The 23986-nt window shown below is 40.4% G+C and overlaps 1 protein-coding gene across 2 annotated transcripts in view; it reads left to right on the forward strand.

Annotated features, from left to right (window-relative positions):
- acsl5 (acyl-CoA synthetase long chain family member 5) overlaps positions 1-23986 on the forward strand; it is a 117779-nt gene that overhangs the window by 89510 nt on the left and 4283 nt on the right. For both annotated transcript variants that reach the window (XM_063071939.1, XM_063071938.1), the window contains 12 exons: positions 4599-4650; positions 6109-6182; positions 7334-7411; positions 8755-8889; positions 13359-13493; positions 15227-15322; positions 15629-15701; positions 17336-17424; positions 17503-17619; positions 19367-19510; positions 19996-20097; positions 21317-21388. In XM_063071939.1, the coding sequence (XP_062928009.1) occupies positions 4599-4650; positions 6109-6182; positions 7334-7411; positions 8755-8889; positions 13359-13493; positions 15227-15322; positions 15629-15701; positions 17336-17424; positions 17503-17619; positions 19367-19510; positions 19996-20097; positions 21317-21388 (1167 nt within the window). The remainder of the gene's footprint in view (positions 1-4598; positions 4651-6108; positions 6183-7333; positions 7412-8754; positions 8890-13358; positions 13494-15226; positions 15323-15628; positions 15702-17335; positions 17425-17502; positions 17620-19366; positions 19511-19995; positions 20098-21316; positions 21389-23986) is intronic.

Below are 23986 nucleotides of genomic sequence, written 5' to 3' on the forward strand. Positions count from 1 at the left end.
AAGGAACAGCATGTGCGTGAGTGGATTTTAGGTGAGTAGGGGGTTGTACAGGTCCAGACCCACCCTCTCGACATCTCCTCCCGGATCCAGCGGCATGGTGGGGTCCAAGACGGCTGGGGGACGTTCTGTTGCAGTGAATGGCCAGACCAAGCTTCGATGCAAGGGATGCCCTTTCCGCGTCTCATGGCACGTGTTTGCTAGATGGCCATTGACCCTACCAGAGTGTTCATCCACCCTTTGACAGGTCTTGTTTTTCGTCCTGCAGGGTGTCTAGCCACCCTCCTCACCAGGCAAGCCTGGTGGGGGAGCTGATTTAGTCGCCGACCACCCGACCATGCGACAGGTAGTACTGGGTTACATGGTACCAGCAGCACTGAGACGAGTGACCTGACATGATCATTACAAAAGATCATTACTAGTGCCTCCATGATCTCTTCAACCACCTTTTTCAGAACCCTGGGGTGTACACCATCTGATCTAGGTGACTTATCTACCTTCAGACCTTTCAGTTTCCCAAGAACCTTCTCTCTAGTAATGGTAACTTCACACACTTCATGTTCCCTGATACCTGGAACTTCCACCATACTGCTAGTGTCTTCCACAGTGATGACTGATGCAAAATACTTATTCAGTTCATCCACGATTTCATTATTCCCCCAATATACGTTGCTCCGCATTCACAGGGAATCTTGCAAACACTAGCCATCCTGAGTAACAGGTCATCTTTGCACTGCATAAGCAGTGACTTTCACTTCCTTACGTTTGGGTTACCCGGAGGAACTGGCGGTAACAGAACATTGCAATTGCAATGGCCATTGGATTGACTTTGATAGCACGAAACTACCGTGCCGCACCGATGGCTTTCGGGACCACTGGCAGAAGGAAGCCATTGAAATAAAAGTGGAGGAAAAGAACTTTAACAAAGATGAAGGTCTCACTCTAAGTAAGAACTAGAATTCGAGTGTTGGGACAGCGGAAACCTGATTGGATGAGGTCTAACCAATCAGGAGGGACGGATGATGGGAGTATAAATACCACCAGACTAAACATGCCCAGGCGTCATTCCTGATGAATATGGCAGAGCTTGTCATCATAATGTTGGTTATAATCGATACCTGTAGAACAAAGTTACAGTATTTTAAACTCTCTTCCACCTTATCACTGCTCCAACTATAACACAATACTGAGTGACCATTAAAGATGATCACAGGGTGAAATATGGGCAATCCTTAACATTATGACCTTTATTACTACCTCCTAGTTGTCAATTACAGACTTTATGATTTCAAGTTCTTATAGAATGGTTGGGGGTTGGGAATCAAATTAAAGAGGCTAGGCGAGAGGAGGTTAGTTCACAACAGGGGGATAGGAACCAGTGCAGAGAGACAGAGGGGTGTAAAGTGAGGGTAGAAGCAAAAAGTACTAAGGAGAAAAGTAAAAGTGGCAGGCCGACAAATCCAGGGCAAACATTAAAAAGGGCCACTTTTCAACATAATTGTATAAGGGCTAAGAGAGTTGTAAAAGAGCGCCTGAAGGCTTTGTGTGTCAATGCAAGGAGCATTCGTAATAAGGTGGATGAATTGAAAGTGCAGATTGTTATTAATGATTATGATATAGTTGGGATCACAGAGACATGGCTCCAGGGTGACCAAGGATGGGAGATCAACGTTCAGGGATATTCAATATTCAGGAGGGATAGACATGAAGGAAGGGGAGGTGGGGTGGCGTTGCTGGTTAAAGAAGAGATTAACGCAATAGAGAGGAAGGACATAAGCCGGGAAGATGTGGAATCGATATGGGTAGAGCTGCGTAACACTAGGGGGCAGAAGACGCTGGTGGGAGCTGTGTACAGGCCACCTAACAGTAGTAGTGAGGTCGGAGATGGTATTAAACAGGAAATTAGAAATGTGTGCAATAAAGGAACAGCAGTTATAATGGGTGACTTCAATCTACATGTAGATTGGGTGAACCAAATTGGTAAAGGTGCTGAGGAAGAGGATTTCTTGGAATGTATGCGGGATGGTTTTTTGAACCAACATGTCGAGGAACCAACTAGAGAGCAGGCTATTCTGGACTGGGTTTTGAGCAATGAGGAAGGGTTAATTAGCAATCTTGTCGTGAGAGGACCCTTGGGTAAGAGTGGCCATAATATGGTGGAATTCTTCATTAAGATGGAGAGTGACATAGTTAATTCAGAAACAAAGGTTCTGAACTTAAAGAGGGGTAACTTTGAAGGTATGAGACGTGAATTAGCTAAGATAGACTGGCAAATGACACTTAAAGGATTGACGGTGGATATGCAATGGCAAGCATTTAAAGGTTGCATGGATGAACTACAACAATTGTTCATCCCAGTTTGGCAAAAGAATAAATCAAGGAAGGTAGTGCACCCGTGGCTGACAAGAGAAATTAGGGATAGTATCAATTCCAAAGAAGAAGCGTACAAATTAGCCAGAAAAAGTGGCTCACCTGAGGACTGGGAGAAATTCAGAGTTCAGCAGAGGAGGACAAAGGGCTTAATTAGGAAAGGGAAAAAAGATTATGAGAGAAAACTGGCAGGGAACATAAAAACTGACTGTAAAAGCTTTTATAGATATGTAAAAAGGAAAAGACTGGTAAAGACAAATGTAGGTCCCCTGCAGACAGAAACAGGTGAATTGATTATGGGGAGCAAGGACATGGCAGACTAATTGAATAATTACTTTGGTTCTGTCTTCACTAAGGAGGACATAAATAATCTTCCAGAAATAGTAAGGGACAGAGGGTCCAGTGAGATGGAGGAACTGAGCGAAATACATGTTAGTAGGGAAGTGGTGTTAGGTAAATTGAAGGGATTGAAGGCAGATAAATCCCCAGGGCCAGATGGTCTGCATCCTAGAGTGCTTAAGGAAGTAGCCCAAGAAATAGTGGATGCATTAGTGATAATTTTTCAAAACTCGTTAGATTCTGGACTAGTTCCTGAGGATTGGAGGGTGGCTAATGTAACCCCACTTTTTAAAAAAGGAGGGAGAGAGAAACCGGGGAATTATAGACCGGTTAGCCTAACGTCGGTGATGGGGAAACTGCTGGAGTCAGTTATCAAAGATGTGATAACAGCACATTTGGAAAGTGGTGAAATGATCGGACAAAGTCAGCATGGATTTGTGAAAGGAAAATCATGTCTGACGAATCTCATACAATTTTTTGAGGATGTAACTAGTAGAGTGGATAGGGGAGAACCAGTGGATGTTGTATATTTGGATTTTCAGAAGGCTTTTGACAAGGTCCCACACAGGAGATTAGTGTGCAAACTTAAAGCACACGGTATTGGGGTTAAGGTATTGATGTGGATGGAGAATTGGTTAGCAGACAGGAAGCAAAGAGTGGGAATAAACGGGACCTTTTCAGAATGGCAGGCGGTGACTAGTGCGGTACCGCAAGTCTCAGTGCTGGGACCCCAGTTGTTTACAATATATATTAATGACTTGGATGAGGGAATTAAATGCAGCATCTCCAAGTTTGCGGATGACACGAAGCTGGGTGCAGTGTTAGCTGTGAGGAGGATGCTAAGAGGATGCAGAGTGACTTGGATAGGTTGGGTGAGTGGGCAAATTCATGGCAGATGCAATTTAATGTGGATAAATGTGAAGTTATCCACTTTGGTGGCAAAAATAGGAAAACAGATTATTATCTGAATGGTGGCCGATTAGGAAAAGGGGAGGTGCAACGAGACCTGGGTGTCATTATACACCAGTCATTGAAAGTGGGCATGCAGGTAGAGCAGGCGGTGAAAAAGGCGAATGGTATGCTGGCATTTATAGCGAGAGGATTCGAGTACAGGAGCAGGGAGGTACTACTGCAGTTGTACAAGGCCTTGGTGAGACCACACCTGGAGTATTGTGTGCAGTTTTGGTCCCCTAATCTGAGGAAAGACATCCTTGCCATAGAGGGAGTACAAAGAAGGTTCACCAGATTGATTCCTGGGATGGCAGGACTTTCATATGAAGAAAGACTGGATGAACTGGGCTTGTACTCGTTGGAATTTATAAGATTGAGGGGGGATCTGATTGAAACGTATAAGATCCTAAAGGGATTCGACAGGCTAGATGCAGGAAGATTGTTCCTGATGTTGGGGAAGTCCAGAACAAGGGGTCACAGTTTGAGGATAAAGGGGAAGCCTTTTAGGACCGAGATTAGGAAAAACTTCTTCACACAGAGAGCGGTGAATCTGTGGAATTCTCTGCCACAGGAAACAGTTGAAGCCAGTTCATTGGCTATATTTAAGAGGGAGTTCGATATGGCCCTTGTGGCTACGGGGATCAGGGGGTATGGAGGGAAGGCTGGGGCGGGGTTCTGAGTTGGATGATCAGCCATGATCATAATAAATGGCGGTGCAGGCTCGAAGGGCCGAATGGCCTACTCCTGCACCTATTTTCTATGTTTCTATGTTTCTATATTAGAAGGAATTTATTTTTTCCTTTCATTTTAATTGATTACCAAGTTAATGTGTTTCAATGCTTAATTTTAAAGTCAATTTTAAATGTAGAATAAATTGTATCTTTTTTTCAAAATAAAATATTACTTAATCAAGTTTATAATTTTAAAATAATGTTTTCTAGCCACCAAAACCTGATGACTTGAGTATCGTGTGCTTTACAAGCGGAACAACAGGTACTTCAGTTCTCAAGTTTGAGAGATTTCTTCCATCATGACTTTTTCCCTTAACATGTTGATTGTAATGAGAATAACACATTTCTCATGCAAGGAACAGAAAGGACAATGTGCACCTTGTCCTTTAATCCCAAGCACCCGATTTCAATCTGCCCAAGATATTTACCGAGCCCTGTCTGGCATAATTTGGGAATCTTTCTTTAGTTCCATGTATCTAGAAAGACATGAATATTGGCCATGATATTTGAAGATCTGCACTGTTGAAAGTTAGCTTCATGGGATTTTAGCATCTTAGAATCCAACTCTTTAAAAAATACTGCCAGAGCTTAATCAGTTTAAGTACTGACTGCATGATTGAGCAACCTTGGAAAGAGTTTCCTCATGAATCTTTTCCCAAGTAACTCACAAAATTTTAAACCTGTTTTTTTTTAAATAACCTCATTTCCTGAGTCTAATTTAGTCAAGCATTGGGGACACAACTGGCAGAACAGAAAATGATGGAGGAACTCAGCAGGTCAGGCCGTGTTTATGGAAATGAATAAACAGTCAATATTTCGGGCCGAGACCCTCATCAGGACTGAGAAGGAAGGGGGAAGATGCCAGAATAAAAAGGTGGGGGGAGGGGAAGGAGGCTAGCTGGAAGTGAAAGGTGAAGCCAGGTGGGTGGGAAAGGTCAAGGGTTGAAGAAGAAATCTGGTGGGAGAGGAGAGAGGACCGTAGGAGAAAGAGGTGGAGGAAGGGAACAAGGGAAGTGTTAGGCAGTGAGAAGTAAAAGGTCAGAGTGGGGAATAGAAGAGGGGTGGGAATTTTTTTTCACTAGAAGGAGAAATCTATATTCATGCCATCATGTTGGAGAGTACCCAGGCAGAATATAAGATGTTGCTCCTCCACCCTGTTGTTGGCCTCTTCTTGGCCCAAGAGGAAGTTCCGCTTGTGGCGGAGGGAGCAGAGCTGTGTCCATCACAAACTGGCAGAAGTCTCATCTTCCGTGTCATTTTACTTCAAAAAAACTGCAGATGCTGGAAATCTGAAACTAAAAACAGAAAACGCTGCAGAGAGTCTGCAGGAGCAGAGAGAAATGGTTATCATTTTAAGTCTGGGATCCTTGAAGTTCTGAAGCTTCATTTTCCATAGATGCCGCCTGGCCTGCTGCCTGTTTCCACCATTTTCTATTTTTATTTTAAATGGATTGTAATTCCCTGATGCATTGAGCGTAAATTAAAACAATCTACCTTGATCAATAAAAGATGATTGCATATCTTAATACAGGGATTCCCAATTTGGGGTCCACGGATCCCTCGGTTAATGATAGGGATTCATGGCATAAAAAAGGTTGGGAAATCCTGTCTTAATGGATTTGAGTATAGGAGAGTGTGATCCTGAGTGAGCAATGATTTTTAATTTGCATATAGTAAATGATGGGTAATGATTGATAATATTTTGTATTTTCTGAAACAGGTGACCCTAAAGGAGCCATGTTGACTCATGGAAACGTTGTGGCTAATTCGGCGGCATTCTTTGAGACGGTGGGGGTACGTATAATGAAATTATAGAGGCTGAGATATGAGCAAAAGTTGCAGTTCCAGTGGTTAAAGATAACTTTGCAATGGTATTTTACAGAACTGATTGAGACAAACATATAATATGCTTCAAATAGGGCTCTTCTTGTTTTTGTGCACTTTGCATTTGTTTGCTTGTCCTTTGGTGTGATATTTCCCAATCTAACTCTCTTGTGTTTTTGCATTACTCTTTAAACTCAGGTACTTTAAGATAGGAAAGATAGAGACATTACTTAAAATGTTGAAAGAGAAGTAAGAATGTGCCTTCAAAGGGTAAAATTTTGTCAAAAATTTTGTTTAATTTAGACCATAAGACACAAGAGCAGAATTGGGCCATTTGGTCTATCGAGTCTGCTCCACCGTTTCATCATGGCTGGTCCATTTCCCTCTCAACTCCATTCGTCAGCCTTCTCAATGTAATCTTTCATGCCCTGACTAATCAAGAACCCATCAACCTCCGCTTTAAATACACACAATGACCTGGACTCCACAGCTACCTGTGGCAACAAACTCCACAGATTCACCACCCTCTGGCTAAAGAAATTCCTCCTCATCTCTACATGGATGTCCCTTTATTCTGAGGCTGTTCATTCTGGTCCTAGACTCCCCTACTATAGGTCATTTATGTCTGTCTTGTGAATGTTGTGTCTTTAATGTTATGTGCCTGCCATAAAGCTGCAAGTGTTTCATTGCACCTATGCACACACATACTCATGCTTTATTTAGTACACACGACTTGACTTGAAAACAACGCATTAAATGGGACTAGAAGTCTTCTTAAAGCAGTTATTGCATATTTGGGAAAGTCAAAGGGGCCAGAAACTCTTCTGTGCTGCAACGTTCTCTTTTTGAAAGGTGGCAAATTGTTGCTCTAGATTTCAGTCCTATGACAATGTGTGCTTACTGTACATGCCTGACCTAAAGCTGATTGCTTTTCAATAATCAAGTTTTGTTTGATTTGGATAAAGCATTGAATCCATAATCTTCAGTGCTAATAGCTGTAGTTGCTATTATCGAACTGAAATTCCCAATTGATTAATTTTCCTTTGAAGAATCTTGTGCTGACATGTCTCGCCATTTGTTGCTTAGTTGTATTGTAATGACCTCCCTTTTTATTTATACAGTCCACCCTTAGACCCAGCAGTGATGATATTTCGATCTCCTACCTTCCCCTGGCACATATGTTTGAAAGAGTGGTGCAGGTAATCATATCAACTTTCTTGCAATTTCGAGGGCAGAATTAAACTTCATACTCCTGCAAAGCAAGTAGTCTTGAGATGAGGATGTTAATTTTGGGCAAGATTTTGAGGTGTGAATAATTTGGGTTTCTAATTTAATTAAATTAAGAGTCTCCATATTTTACACCTCAACATTATTATTGGCGTCCCAAGAACAACTTGCCGGGCGCTGGTGTAGTGGCATCCGCACCGGACGTGGAGGCGAGTGGTGCCAGATTTGAATCCAGCTGGCTCCCACATGGTTTCTGTCTGTGCGGGGCTGAGCATCAAGCTAGTAACTCATCCACGTAAAAAAAAAACACAGAGCGATGTGAAAGAAACAGCAAGGTTGCCATCCAATGTGCCACAAGGCATGGAGATGAACAACAACAACAACAAGCAACTTGCCTGGATGTAATATTAAATTTCTGGGCATTGTTATTTCGGAAGACCTCTCCTGGACCCAGCACGTAAGTGCAATTATGAAGAAAGCATGCCAGCACCTCTACTTCCTCAGGGGTCTGCGGAGGTTCAGCATGACACCTAAAACTTTGACAGGCTTCTATAGGTGTGTGGTGGACAGTATATTGACTGGCTGCATCATGGCCTGGTATGGAAACACCAATGACTTTGACTGGAAAATCCCACAAAAGGTAGGAGATTCAACCCAGTACATCATGGGTAAAGCCCTCCCCGCCATTGAGCACATCTACATGAAATGCTGTTGTAGAAAAGCAGCATCCATCATCAAAGATCCCTGCCACCCAGGCCATGCTCTTTTCTCGCTGCTGCCATCAGGTAGAAGGTACACGAGCTTCAGGACTCACACCACCAGGTTCAAGAACAGTTACTACCCCTCAACCATCAGGTTCCTGGACAAAAGGGGATACCTATGCTCACTTGGCACATCATTGAGATGTTCCCATAACCAATCATCTCACTTTAAAGATTCTTTACCTTGTTACCTTATGTTGTCATTATTTATTGCTATTTTTTATATATTTGCATTTGCAAAGTTTGTTGTCTTCTGCACTCTGGTTGATCTTTCATTGATCCGGTTATAGTTACTATTCTATAGGTTTGTTGAGTATGCCCGCAGGAAAATGAATCTCAGGGTTGTATACAGTGACATGTATGTACTTTGATAATAAAATTTCCTCTGTAGCTAACTTAGTTATTCACAGGGATCCATTAGCTTTAAAGTGAAATTATGTAGTTTTTGCATATATCATTGTCTTTTTTTTTACAGTAGCTTATGGTTAGGATGCAATTTATTCATGGGGTCATGATGAAAATAGCTTATTAAATGGATTTAATTGTATTGTCAGATAGCACTCTACTGCAGCGGTGCCAAAGTCGGGTTCTTCCAAGGTGACATTCGACTGCTGCCAGACGACATGAAGACCCTTCGGCCGACAATCTTTCCTGTTGTGCCTAGACTTCTGACCCGGGCCTATGATAAGGTTTGTTCCTTTTGTAGAAGGTAATATGGACAAAGTAACACACACAAAATGCTGGTGGAACTCAGTAGGTCTACAGAAATGAATAAACAGGTGATGCTATGGGTCAACACCTTTCCTCATGACTGGAAAGGAAGGGGGAAGATGCCAGAATAAAAAGGTGGGGGAGCGGAAAGGATGATCGCTAGAAGGTGATAGGTGAAGCCTGGTGAGTTGGAAAGATAAAGGGCTGGAGAAGGAGGAATCTGGTAGGAGAGGAGAGTGGCCCATAGGAGAAAGGGAAGGTGGAAAGGCACCAGGCGGAGGTGACAGGCAGGTGAGAAGAGGCAAGAGGTCAGAGTAGGAAATAGAAGAAGGGAGGTAAAGGGGATTTTATTTACCAGGAGAAATCGATGTTCATGCTATCAGGTCAGAGGCTTCTCAGACAGAATATGAGGTGTCTCTCCTCCACCCTGAGAGTGGCCTCATTGTGGCACAAGAAGAGGCCATGGACCGATATGTGGAAGAAGTTGAATATTTTGTTTTTCGAGATGATTATAACAAGGACCTTACATTTCCCTTTCTTCACTTCCCCTACCAGTCTCCAATTAATGGCACAACTTTAGGTCCACTGGTTGGACAGGAAAGAGTATCTATCTTTGTAGAGGGCAATGTCTGATCTGTCTTTCAATGTCACTCACCTTTTGAGGTTTTTTAACTTCTGTTGCCTTTGCCTAACACAACTAAGCTGATTTTAAAAATTTCCAATGCCTGGCAATTTTGTTGGGTTTTGCTCAGAGAGTCCCATGTTTCCAGTAAAACTTATGTGAAGAAGTGCTTCCTAACTTCATCCTTGAAGGATATAGGGAGTTCCAGTTATTAGTTTTTGAAAAACTACGGGCAACAGTTTTCTCTCTCAAGTCCATCAAATCATTTGATCAGATTAAACATCCGAATTTAATCACTCTTAATGTTGGAGCTTAGGATAACTAATTATAAATTATAATCAAATTTTAATAGCATGATTTGTGTTTAAAGTTCTCAAAGATAACAACTAATTTTATCCGTGCTGAAATTTTAATATTCCAGTTTCTGCAATTTTCAAAAAGCCCTTAAAATCAGGTGTTCTTTTGCCAAAATTGTTCAGAAGAGAACAGCTTCCTTCTCTGCTTGGTTGACTATTTGAGATTTGGTTGGCTTCTCAGACAGAAAATCTTAATGCACCACTCTCTGCAAAGAGCATTCTGACTGGCTGCACCATCGTGGGGTAGGGGGCTACGGTACAGGATCAAAGTAAGCTGCAGAGAGTTGTAAACTCAGTCAGCTCCATCATGGGCACTAGCCTCCATGGTGGCCAGGATTTCTTCAAGGAGCAATGCCTCAAAAAAAGCGGCATCCATCATCAGGGACTCCCATCACCCAGGACCTGCCCTCTTCTCATTGTTACCATCAGGAAGTAGGTGTCCTGAAGGCACTCAGTGATTCAGAAACAGCTTCTTCCGCTCTGCCATCCTATTTCTGAATGGACATTGAACCCATGAACACTACCTCACTACTTTTTTATATCTGTTTTTGCACTACTTATTCAATTTAATTATTTGATGTACTTGTATATATATTTGCTATATTTCAGTTTTTCCGTATATTTTCATGTATTGCATTTGCCACCAAGTTAATTAATTTCACAACATATGCCAGTGACATTAAATCTGATTCTGATTGAGAAAGGAACTGTAATGGCAAATTTTATTAACTGCCTTTAATGTCCTGCCATTTGAAGTGGAAGTCCCCTGGTAAGTACATAGCATGAAGATTCACAATGACAATTATCGATGAGAATACTGGTATATTGCTTAGTGGCCAGTGAGTGATATGTCCATATATCAAAGGTCATTTGGATACATTGCATTCGATCCAGTCTGCTCCTCACACTCTTTTCTCTCCCCACCAGCCCCTTCCCCAAGGTATTCCTACTACCACACTAAAATCCTTCAGTCTCGTGAACGCAGTGGAGATGCTGCCACACTGTTGACAGCTGCCCAACAATGCAGAGTGGGTTAGGAGGGATAACTGTGATTTGGGCAATGGCTCCTAGAGTTCTCTGACATCCTTCTATATGTTCACTGCTGTCAAGCATATGAACAAACAAATATATAAATTAAAAACAGGTGTAGGCCATTCAACCCCTTCAGCCTGCTCTGCATATTAATAAGATCATGAATGACCTGATCGAAAACTCAACTCTGCACGCCTGTATGCCCGTGATGACCTTTCACCCCACACTTATTAAGAATCCACCCACCTCTTCTTCAAAATATTCAAATATTCAAAGAATCTGCTTCCATCTGCCTTGCTGAGGAGAGTTTCAAAGACTCACATCTGTCCACCTGAGAAGACTTCAATTTAAACAGTGACTCCCCCACCCCCAGTTCTGGATATTCTCACTGGAAGAACTCCTCTCACCTAATCACTTATTATGCTTTCGATGGAGGTTATTTGATCACAGGGCCTCAGCCACCTCTCACAAGAGCAAATTGTTTATTTCCCTGTACGATTGTAATTCACTCTCTCACTCTCTCACACAAACTCCCCTTGGGTAATTTTGCCAATTGCCTATACTGAGCAGTAATTTACAGTTACTAATTAACACATCAGCACCTGGGCCAAACTTGTACAGTCCCAAGGAGACTGTGCAAACTTCACATGGACACACACCGGAGGTCAGATTACTGTAAACCCCAGCTGCTGGAGCTCTGAAGAAGTAGCATTAGCATTCTAACTGGCCGCATCACCGTCTGGTATGGCGGGGGGCACATTGGGGGACTACTGCACAGGATCACAGTAAACTGCAGAGAGTTGTAAAATTGGTCTGCTCCATCAAAGGTACAAGCCTCTATAGTTTCCAGGGCATCTTCAAGGAGCAAGGCCTCAGAAGGTGGCATCCATCATCAAGGACCCAATCACCCTCTTCTCGTTGTTACCATCAGGAAGGAGGTACAGAAGCCTGGAGGCACACACTCAGCCATTCAGGAATAGCTTTCTCTCCAACCCGCCATCAGATTTCTGAGTGGACATTGAACCCATGAACACTACCTCAATACTTCTGCTTTCCAATTTTTCTTGCACTACTTATTTACTTTAACTACAAATTACAGTAAATATATAAGTAAACAGGTATACAGTACTTACTGTAATCCATAGATTCTTTTCTCTCTACTGTCATGTTTTGCATTGTACTGCTGCCGCAAAGACAACACGTTTCATGACATATGCCGATGATATTAAACCTAATTCTGAAATCCTGCACCAATGCTCCATTCTCTCATCCAGCCTGCTGGAATCCCTCAGGATTTTGTACATTTCAAATGTTCCCTTTCACTCCCATTTGAACCTACCCCCTCCCACCTTCAGTGCATGCCCTGCTATAAAGTCTTGAAAAATCAGATACATCTAATCAACAGTGGCATTAGATGTAAACAACTATATATTCCAAAAGTATTTTAATTATGTGTGTAAATTTCAAGGTGTTACTTAAAAACATTGAGTAAAATGCTAAACGAACACAATCACCTGCCTTTTCAACCCAGTTTGGTGACTGTATTGAAGTACCCGTATGCCAGCTATGGCTGGTGTAAAGCTCAAGGAATCTTGGATAGCACAATCTGAAATTTTACACTTTTTTAAAATCTATTTAATATACATATATACCTACAGTAATTGATTTACTTTTTTTTCTGTATTATCGTGTATTGCATTGAACTGCTGCTGCTAAACTGACAAATTTCACAACACATGTTGGTGATAATAAACCTGATTCTGACTTCCCTGACTCGTCTTGAATGCTCTTTTATCTTCATTTTGGTCTGGTTTGTTGAAAATCTACCATACTGTTGGACCTTACAGAGAGAGGGTATACTTACTCTTATCAATCTTTGAAAATAGGCGCTCCTCCAATTTTCTACATCAACAAATTGGGTGAGTTGATCAGGTTACAAGTATATTGCACTTGAGGAAGTTAGTGTAGTAATTACAAAATGGATGGACACTTCAATTTTGGTTTTTAATTTTTAGTAAATTGTTGACAGGTTTGGGAATTTTTCTTTTGAATTAACATGATGCACAAAGTTTTGTAAATTGGCTCAAAAGATTGTACTTTTATATATTTTAAATTTAGAAAATGAGACAGTAAAATGTGAAAATAATTGTGGGAGCTGAATACTTTTTTAAGGTAGTTATGTATATGTCCCTATCACTTTTGCACAGTACTGTAAGAGAGATTAGAAGTTGAAGTTGACCTCATTGCTTGAATGCATGGAGTTGTTTCTATTTAATCTAATCTTATTACAGCTATTAAGAGAGATTATCTGTGCTTTCTACTGAAATGTGCCCTCATTAACCAGTCTTCCTTAATTCAAAACCAAAATATCTATGGTTAAGTAACTCTGAAATCGTATTTATGGTGAATTTATTTTGTGTTGATTTATTTATCATAGGTGCAAGCTGAGTTTCAATCCCCCTTTAAGAAATGGCTATTAAATACCGCTATTAGCAGCAAACAAGCTGAATTATCCAGAGGAATTATTAGAAATGACAGTTTCTGGGACAAACTGATCTTCAACAAAGTTCAGGTATGTATAGACAGTTCATCTCATAATGGCCAGAGAGAACATAATTTAGTTGATATTTATCTGTTTATAGGAGTGGTTATGGTGATTATTGGTTCCTGCATGGTGTTTTGGTCATCTCAACATAGCACTGAGCCATACAACTCTTCAGAGGATTTGGATAATAATGAGTACACCTGTCTATAAATGTTTTTTTGCCAGGAGAACACCATGACGATAATGCTTACAAACTTCTATTCTGCAGCTAATTCACCACAAGGTTCATGGTAGAGTGAAAATTGAACTGCTGTAAGAACTCAGTGGGGAGAGCAGCATATATGAAGACAAAGGGTGTGGTCAATATATTGGACTGAGACCCTGCATCAGGACTCAGTAGTCATTTTTAATGAAGATTCCACCATCTGCAGTCACTTGTGAATTTATGGCAGACTAACTGCTTTATAGATGCCAAAAAGGAGTTACGTAAAGAAAGGGAAATCCATTTCCAGAACAATCCATTACACCAAACATCCTTGTATGTTTACAATTCTGAGTGCATTCATAATGAGGAATATTAAATACATAGATTTATCCATTATAAGACTAATGGCGCAGAATTAGGCCATTCCATCTGCTCTGCCCTTCCATCATAGCATCATAGCTGATACATTATCCCTCTCATTGAAATTTACAACTTTGTAAACCAGAAGTTTACAACCTCTGGTTACAACCTGAACCAGAGGGGATAACTTCACTTGCCCCATCACTGAACTGTTCCCACAAACTATGGGCCCACTTTCAAGGATTCTTCTTCTCATGTTCTCAATATTTATTGCTTATTTATTATTTTTGATTTTTTTCTTTTTGTATTTGCACAGTTTGTTTTCTTTTTGCACACTGGGTGTCCGCTCTGTGCGGTCTTTCATTGATTCTGTGTAGTTATTGGATTTACTGAGTGTGTCCACAAGAAAATGGATCTCAGGGTCATATATGGTGACATATTTGTACTTTGATTATAAACTTACTTTGAACTTTGAATTCAACCTCATTCTCCTGCCTGTTCCCTGTAACTTTTGATGCCCTGATTATGACTGGCCAAGGAAAAGGACCTCTGTTTTCAAACCCATTTAGCTATAATGCATTTTTTTGCTGTTCATGGTTTTCATTATGGAAAATATCAAATAGTGTTTATTTACACCAATGCATTTAAGAATTTAAAACTCTTGACAAAAGTTAGACCCTACAGTATCCACAGTCCTATATTGCCACTGGGGAGTGCATTGCAATATAATACAACTTCGTTAGATCTTTGAACAAATGCAGTTCTTGAAGTTCTAACAATGGAGGTCAATGGATTTTTCAATACTGAAGGATGTGCGGTCAGTATAGGAAAGCGGTGTTGAGGTAAATGATCAGTCATGATTTTATTGTGTAGCGGATCATGTGTGAGGGGTTAAGTGGCCTTTTCCTTCTGTTTCTTATGATTTTAACTGAATGTGTGACTTGATGTCAAACTTTATCTGATAATTGTCATATGAAATATTGAAAGTGCTTTATAAATGTAATCTGCTTGCAAATGGATGTAACATATTAAATAGATCTTGGTAACTCCCTAATACCAATACAAATTCTGTTAACTGATACCTCATAGCTTATAAATTGCAGATTCTAGTTTAATCCTGAAGGGAGCAGCTCATTGTGTGTTTAGTTTCAATAAACATTTAAAATGTTTTTCTAAATTGTTCTACCTACGGAAGGCTACCTTGGGAGGACGTGTTCGTATAATGGTGACAGGAGCGGCCCCCATTTCCCCTACAATTCTGACATTTCTTCGAGCGGCGTTAGGCTGTCCAGTAGGTATCGATTTACGGCTTATGTTTTTATTTTTGTTGTTCATTTGCTTCTACTCCAGATTTACATTCCACCCTGCAGATGATTTCTTTTAAAATTTCAGGTCTGCAAACATTTTGAACAATTAAAAGTTTTGTGTAAAAACAGAGCAAAACATTGTATTTCTTAGAATGGAAAGAAGTGGCTTCAAATTTAAAGTTGTTATTGCATTGAGTGAACAAAACATTGTTTTAGATTATCACAAACATGGTTTTGAATTTTAAAAAATACAACTGAACTGGGATCCTGTATCTTTACTTTATCAATAGATTTTTGAAGGATACGGACAAACTGAATGCACTGCTGGATGTACCTTCTCGATGGCTGGAGATTCTGCAGCTGGTAACTTGTCTTTTAACACTTAGTCTCCATTCCTCTTCTCTCAAAGAAGTTAATTAACATTTTTCATTTGTTTCTTCAGATGTTTGATTAAGTCTGCATATCAATGTGATATGTCTATTGGCTGTTGAATTTATAAATGGGTTACCAATGAACAGGGGGGGCTGCCCAGAAAAATGTGTATGGGTCTCACAAAAAATAAACTTTAGTAAGTTCATGGATCATCAGCAGTTTGGTCAGATACACACAGTCTTATAGCAGCGATGAAATCCACTTGGTAAAAGGGCTGGAAAGAAACAAGCTATCAGGAAAGAGCTGCTGAACAAGCCTCCAGATGGCAATGGATCAAGAGATGTGACCTGTGGATCAATGCTGCCGGGACACACACCGGGACCTGCAAACATTTTGGAAAGTGTAGCAGAAGCTTTACCTTCCACAAATGCTCAGTATCTTTTTTTATGAATAATTGCAAATTTATGTACAAATGTAGATTGTAACTTAAAATCTATATATGCTACATACACAAAATGCTGGAGGTACTCAGCAGGTCAGGCATCATCTGTGGAAAAGAATAAACACGAGAGATTCTGCAGATGCTGGAAATTCAGATTAACACACACAAGATGCTGGAGGAGCCCAGCAGGTCAGGCAGTATTTATAGAAATGAATAAACAGTTGACCTTTTGGACCGAGACCCTTCTTCCCTTCTTCAGGATTGGAAAGGAAGGCGGGAAGATGCCAGAATAAAAAAGTGTTGGGGGGGAGGGAAGGAGAATAACTGGAAGGTGATGGGTGAAGCCGGGTGGTGAGAAAAGGTAAAGGGCTGGAGAGGAGAGAATCTGATAGGACAGGAGAGTGGACCACAGGAGGAAGGGAAGGAGGTGATAGGCAGGTGAGAAGAGGCCAGAGTGGGGAATAGAATCATTTTTTTACCGGAAGGAGAAATCGATATTCATGGCAATATACACTACCTTGAAGGCTAAACATAAAGTTTCATGTACTCTGCCGATTAAGTTCCATGTGTTTTTGTTTACTTTTTTTTTACTATTTGCGCAATCTGTCCTCTTTTGCACATTGGATATGTAGCAGTCTTTGGTGCTGTCTGGGAATTCTATTGTGTTTCTTTGTTTTGTGAGTACCTGCAGGAAGGTGAATCTCAAGTTTGTATATGACATATATCCTTTGATAATAAATTTGAACTTTGAAATGGTTAACTGGTCAAACCAGAGGTTCCCAACCTGGGGTCCAGAGATTCCTTGCTTAATGGCTTTGCTCCATGGCATAAAAAAGGTTGCAAACTACCGGATCAAAATGAGAGTCTGATATCTTGTATAACTAAAGAGGTCAAAGAAACATTGATGTGGTATCTTGCAGGCAGTCTCTACTGCAAGGAAATCCAGCAAGGTGAAGGAAATGATATGGTCACATCTATTGAAGACAAAAGCAATTGGAAGACTTTTTCTCAAATCATTTTCTTCGATCAATGCAGTAGATTCTGACAAACCTAGTACAAACATTCTTGAGTGAGTGACTCACTTGCCCTGCGCACTAATTGACCAGCCTAGGGGAGAATTGTGATCACAAGCTTTCTTCTGGTACACTGATCCAAGATATTTCCGTACTATTTTTCATTCTAGGCCACGTTGGTCCACCACTTCCTTGCAACATTGTGAAATTAGTTGATGTTGAAGACATGAATTACTTTGCTTCTAAAGGGGAAGGAGAGGTAAAGAAAAACATATTTTAAACTGTTTTGGTTCTTGTATACAAACACTTACTGATCATGTGGGCTCTTCCATTCTAGGTTTGCATCAAAGGTACAAATGTATTCAAAGGTTATCTGAAAGACCCAGAGAGGACCTCTGAAGCTATAGATGCTGAAGGATGGCTCCATACAGGGGACATAGGAAAGTGGCTGCCGGTAAGACCATTTATCCCTGAAAACTTATTCATTGTGAGTAGCCTTTTCTGATCCTGCTCTCATGTCTGTTTGCATAACAGACTCTTAAAGGTCCTGTACTAAATTCATTGAGAAAGATTAATGTTCACTTTAGTGGACCTATTTATTTGGCACTTAATTGGAACAGGACAAATGGCTGAACATTGAAATATACCTGTTGGGTCGTCATCTCTTTTTCTCCTTCGAGGAATTTGTCCAAAATAGAAATTATATTGTTTGTAGTGCTATTTCTTTGTCGGGAAGATACTTTTGAATGATGACTTCCCACATTTTGAACAAATTCAGCTTTATTTGGTGGTGAGCTTAATTGTTAGTTTTGTTTGATCTAAAGTACAGTGTAAGAATCAGGGGTAAGAAAAAAAGACTTTTGCACAGTAATGTATTTGTCGCTGTGGATGGGTGAGAGAGTGAGAGATAGTAAATTTAGCAGGAGCAAAGGATGTTGGAAATGGTGAGGGTGGAGCGCTGTGGGAGGTGTGGGGGACAGATGGCAGAGAAGGAGTGCTGGGGTTGGGTGGGGGGGGAGTGATGAGGGTCCAGACACACCCTGGCCTGAGACACCAGACAAGGTCATTTGATTCCAAACAATTGGTTTATTGATCATTACAGAATGTCTCTCTGGTGCTTCCCGCTCCTTCTGCTCTCCCTTCCCCTTTCCCCAACCATGATTCCCCTCTCCCTGCCCCCTTCCCACTCTCAGTCCACAATAGAGACCCATATCAGAATGAGGTTTATCATCACTCACGTATGACATGAAATGTGTTTTTTTTCCAGCAGCAGTACAGTGCAAATACATAAAATCACTACAGCACTGTGCAAAAGTCTTGGGGACCCCAGCCAAACAGCTATGAAACTACATTTAATCAATAAACTCTTCAGGCAGTAGCAGTTCTTTAAAAAGAGATTTGACCTAAAATTTTGTATTTGGTACTTGTCTTTCTCCTCAGCTGAATTATTGCAGAGTCATTGCACCGGAGCTAATTATCTCCCAATGCGAAGGAAAAAGTTCTTTTTGTCTCAATCTGATTAATCAATTGCTTATTAACAAGCTAAGAAGCTTGTTTCACCTTGAACAATTAACCAGCCCTGTGCCTCTAACTGCAATGCACCTGTCCAGACAAGTTTACAACTAATGAGTGCCTCAATATTACCTGGAAAATAATAAGCAGGATAATCTTCTGTAGATGAAATGTTTTAGACCGTAAGACATAGGAGCAGAATTAAGTCACTTGACCCACTGAGTTATGGCTGATTTATTATCCCTCTCAACCCCGTTCTCCTGCATTCTTCCTGTAACCTTTGACACCATGGTAAATCAATAATCTATCAACTCTGCCTTAAATACTCCCAATGAACTGGCCTGCACAGCTGTCCATGGCAAAGAATTCTACAGTATCACCACCTTTTAGCTAATCTGTGTTCTAAATGGATGTCCAACCATTCTGAGGGTATTCCCTCTGGTTTTAGACTCCCCCTTGCAGGAAACATCCTTTTCACATCCACTCTATCCTGACCTTTCAATATTTGATAAGTTTCCATGAAATCCCCCCTCATTCTTCTAAACTCCAGTGAGTATAGGCCCATTACTTTCTAACAAGTGTTGGATGATTTGTGCCGTTTACATTTTTGTTTTCAAGTGTTTATAATGGAAAACTTTGGAGAGACAATCTACAAGTAGTTTGGATAGTGAAACAATTTCTTATTTCAGAATGGAACTTTGAAAATAATTGACCGGAAGAAGAATATATTTAAACTGGCGCAGGGTGAATACATTGCACCTGAGAAGATAGAGAATGTGTACATTCAGAGCAGTTTTGTAGCTCATGTTTTTGTGGCTGGAGATAGCTTGCAGGTAAGTCTAAAATTACTTCATCAATCCTTACATTTTAATTTAGTTCCATAGTCATTTTGGATAATGTCATGATTACTATTAACCTTATGCAAAAATATGGCCCATAATACTGTTATGTTTTGTAACTTCAAAACATTAAACTAATTCCAAGAAACTCATAGAGAGTGAGAAATATGGGTTTGCTTGAAGCAAGATGTGAACATCACATGGTAGTGCAATGACATATGAAATTAACATATTTTTACATATAACCCATAGTCATTTAAATGAGCATGAATGCTTAATCAAACAACATATATGCAAGATTTCTCAAATATTATTGAAATATTAAATACATAACAAATGAGTTTAATCAAAATGCTTTTATAACTTTCCCTTGTATGGTTAAATGAAATATTTTTGTACAAGCTGATTTCTTTTGGAAGGAATGATCTTTTGTGGTTATATTGAATTAATAATTTTATGCCTTCTTTCTTTCTTCTTAGTCATATTTGGTGGGCATTGTGGTGCCTGACCCAGAGGTGCTTCCAGAGTTTGCGGCCAGTAAGGGATTCAAAGGCTCTTATGAAGAATTATGCCAGATTCCGGTATGAGTATTGTTTTAATTTTCAAGATGTTAACTGAACAATTTTTTTATTATGATAGCTCCCGCAACCAGTTGGCATATCATTTCTTGGTTTGTTGAAACTGATGAAGATATAAATTGTACTGATATTTGGGCACATCATTAAAACGGTTATAGTCATAGTTGTAACTGGTTGGATCTTTCATTTAACCTATTTTTGGCTTTTGCAATTGGAAGAATAAAGATGGCTTAATTTGTTGAGTTGGACCCAGAATGCAAGTGTTAATTGTAAAGAAAGTATAGCAGCGCCTTTACTTCCTCAGGAAGATTCGGCATGACAGCTAAAACTTTGCCAAACTTCTATAGACGTGTGGTAGAGAGTATATTGACTGGTTGCATCACAGACTGGTATGGAAACACTAATGCCCTTGAACAGAAAATTCCACATAATGTAATAGATTCGGCCCAGTATATCACAGGTAACATCCTCTCCATCATTGAGCACATCTAAATGAATAGCTGTAGTAGGGAAACCACCTCCATCATCAAAGATCCTCACCACCCAGGTCATGCTCTCTCCTTGCTGCTGCCATCAGGTAGAAGGTACAAGAGCCTCAGGACTCGCACCACCAAGTTCAAGAACCGTTACTACCTCTCAATCACAAGGCTCTTGGAAAAATAGGGGATAACCACACTCTCGTGCCCATCAGTGAAATGTTCCAATGATCTCATTTTCAATGACTCTTTATCTCTGTCTCACATTCTCGTTACTTATTGATATATATTTATATTTGGATTTGCACATTTTGTTATCTTCTGCACTCTGGTTGATCCTGTCATAGTTACTTTTCTAAAGATTTGCTGAGTGTGCCCACAAGAAGACATGCAGTATATGTACGTTGATAATAAATTTACTTTGAACTTTAAGGTTTCAAACTCATATTGAATTGTAGATGCTTGTCATTAAATGGACTAAAATTGTTCTGATAACTTTTAAGGATCCTGATTATTTAGTTTCCTCTTTGTAAGTAACTAACTATACCATGAGTCTTATTCTTTTTCAATTTCCCTAAATTCTGCATCACTGCAAAAAAAAATCACAGTGCTCCTGGAAGATAAAGAAAAATAAAACTAAACTACCAGATTGATTCCAATACATCGGATTGCCTTGAGTTTGCCAAAAATATGAGCTAGTTAAACCTGTAACGTTTTCCTTTTTCTTTCTCCCACCTACATTTTAGGAAATAAAGAAGGCTATTTTGGATGACCTGGTCAAATTGGGAAAACAAGCTGGACTAAAATCATTTGAACAGGTACATTACAAAGCCACAATTACCAAGTAGCTGCTGTGGGGATTAGTGAAGGAACACCATAATAAATGAACTGCTCTTGTTGGCCAACAATTATTAACCCTTCCTCTGCTGCTCACTGTTCAGACTGAATGATTGTTTTTAAACAAGCCACGTAGAAGGGTCAGATTGTAATCTCCTTCATGTAATTATGTGCACATGCACAGTTCTATCCAGTCTGCAGGCTTTAAATTGGGATTGAAGAGCTTATTAAACTCCATTGGTTGCAAGACAGTATTTAAGACCTAATGGGGTCTTGTTGGTACCGATTCTGCAGCTATAATCTCGAACTAATCACTATAATATAAATAAGGTACAGGCATCTTCGCTGGTCAATAAATTGGATTTGCTTTCCCAGCATCAAGCTGTCATTAAGGAAGAAATAGCAAAACATTTAGAAAGGAGTGCTTCCATTAGACAGATGCAGCATGGATTCAGAAAGGGCAGGTCCTGTTTGACAAACTTACTGGAGTTCTTTGAGAACATAATATGTGCAGTGGATAGAGGGGAACAGGTGGATGTCGTATACTTGGATTTCCAGAAGGCATTTGATACGGTGCCGCACAAGAGACATAAATAGGATACGGATGCGTGGAGTCTGAGGAAGTGTATTGGCATGGATAGTGGATTGGTTAACCAATAGTAGGCAGATTTGGTATAAATGGGTGTTTCTCCGGTTGGCAGTCTGTGGTGAGTGGGGTACCGCAGGGGTCGGTGCTGGGCCCGCAGCTGTTTACCATTTACATTGATGATTTGGAAGAGGGGACTGAGTGTAGCGTAGCAAAGTTTGCTGATGACACGAAACTAAGTGGAAAAGCAAATTGTACAGAGGATGTGGGGAGTCTGCAGAGGGATATAGATAGGTTAAGTGAGTGGGCCAAGTTCTGGCAGATGGAATACAACATTAGCAAATGTGAGATCATCCACTTTGGAAGGAATAATAGAAGAGCAGATTATTATTTAAGTGGTGAAAGATTGCAGCATGCTGTTGTGCAGAGGGACTTGGGAGTGCTTGTGCATGAATCGCAAAAAGTTGGCTTGAAGGAAAACGGGTTATTAAGAAAGAAAACAGAATGTTGGTCTTCATTGCTAGAGGAATTGAATTCAAGAGCAGGGTCATGCTGCAACTATACAGGGTACTGGTGAGGCTGCACCTGGAGTACTGTGTGCATTTCTGGTCTCCATACTTGAGGAAGGATATACTGGCTTTGGAGGCAGTGCAGAGGAGGTTCACCAGGTTGATTCCAGGGATGAAGGGGTTAACCTATGAGGAGAGATTGAGTTGCCTGGGACTATATGCCCTGGAATTCAGAAGAATGAGAGGGGATCTTATAGAAACATACAAAATTTTGAAAGGGATAGATAAGATAGAAGTAGGAAGTTGTTTCCATTGGTAAGTGAGACTAGAACTAGGGGACATTGCCTCAAAATTCAGGGGAGAAGATTTAGGACGGAGATGAGGAGAAACAACCCAGAGAGTGGTGAATTCTCTGCCAGGGAAGCAGTTGAGGCTTCTTCACTAAACATATTTAAGATAATTAGATATATTTTTACATAGTAGGGGAATTAAGGGTTATGGGGGAAAGGCAGGTAGATGGAGCTGAGTTTACAGACAGATCAGCCATGATCTTATTGAATGGTGGAGCAGGCTCGATGGGCCGGGTGGCCGACTCCTGCTCCTATTTCTTATGTTCTTCACATTTACAACATCTCATCAGATATATTGAGCTTCTGTGGGTATATTCCCCAAGAAATCACAGTTATCTCATAGCAGAGTTTGAATATACTGCCTAGTTTTCCTTTGACTATATGTCTATATTCTCACCTAACTGTATGCTTTTGCTTCATAAGTAGAAATTTTTGTTTCATAGGAGTGGAGATTTCACAGCATAGCCCACATAATCTTGCTTCATGGAGTGCAGATTTTTGCTTCATAAGAATGGAAATTTCATAGCATAGCATAGCCTAGATAATCTTGGCAAGAACATTAGTGGTCGGTACCCCTCTCAATGTCTGTAATGAAGTGTTGTTATGAGTCTCACAAAAGCTGTTATTCGTGACTAATATAGATAACAAGAACTAGTTAAAGATTATCAGCATTGCCTTTCATTTTTTTTCTTTCAGTAGGGCCTTGTACTTCTCAGGGTGGACTTCTCATTTTTATCACCTCTTAATAAGTCATAGAAAAGTACAGTGCAGAAACAGGCCCTTCGGCCTATCTAGTCTATGCTGAAACCATTTAAACTGCCCACTCCCATCAACCTGTACCAGGACCATGTCCCTCCATACCCCTACCATCCGTGTACCTATCCAAACTTTGCTTGCACATTGGAATCGAGCTCGCATGCACCACTTGTGCTGGCAACTCGTTAGACACTCTCATGACCCCTCTGAGTGAAGATGTTTCGCCTCATGTGATCCTTAAGTGTTTCACCTTTCACCCTTAACCCATGACCTTTGGTTGTAGTCTCACCGAACCTCAGTGGAAAAAGCCTGGCTGCATTCACCCTGTCTATACTCCACATAACTTTGTATACCTCTATCAAATCTCCCTTCAAACTT

Source organism: Mobula hypostoma, chromosome 19 (genome assembly GCF_963921235.1).
Source record: "Mobula hypostoma chromosome 19, sMobHyp1.1, whole genome shotgun sequence".
Taxonomy (NCBI): Eukaryota; Metazoa; Chordata; class Chondrichthyes; order Myliobatiformes; family Myliobatidae; genus Mobula; species Mobula hypostoma.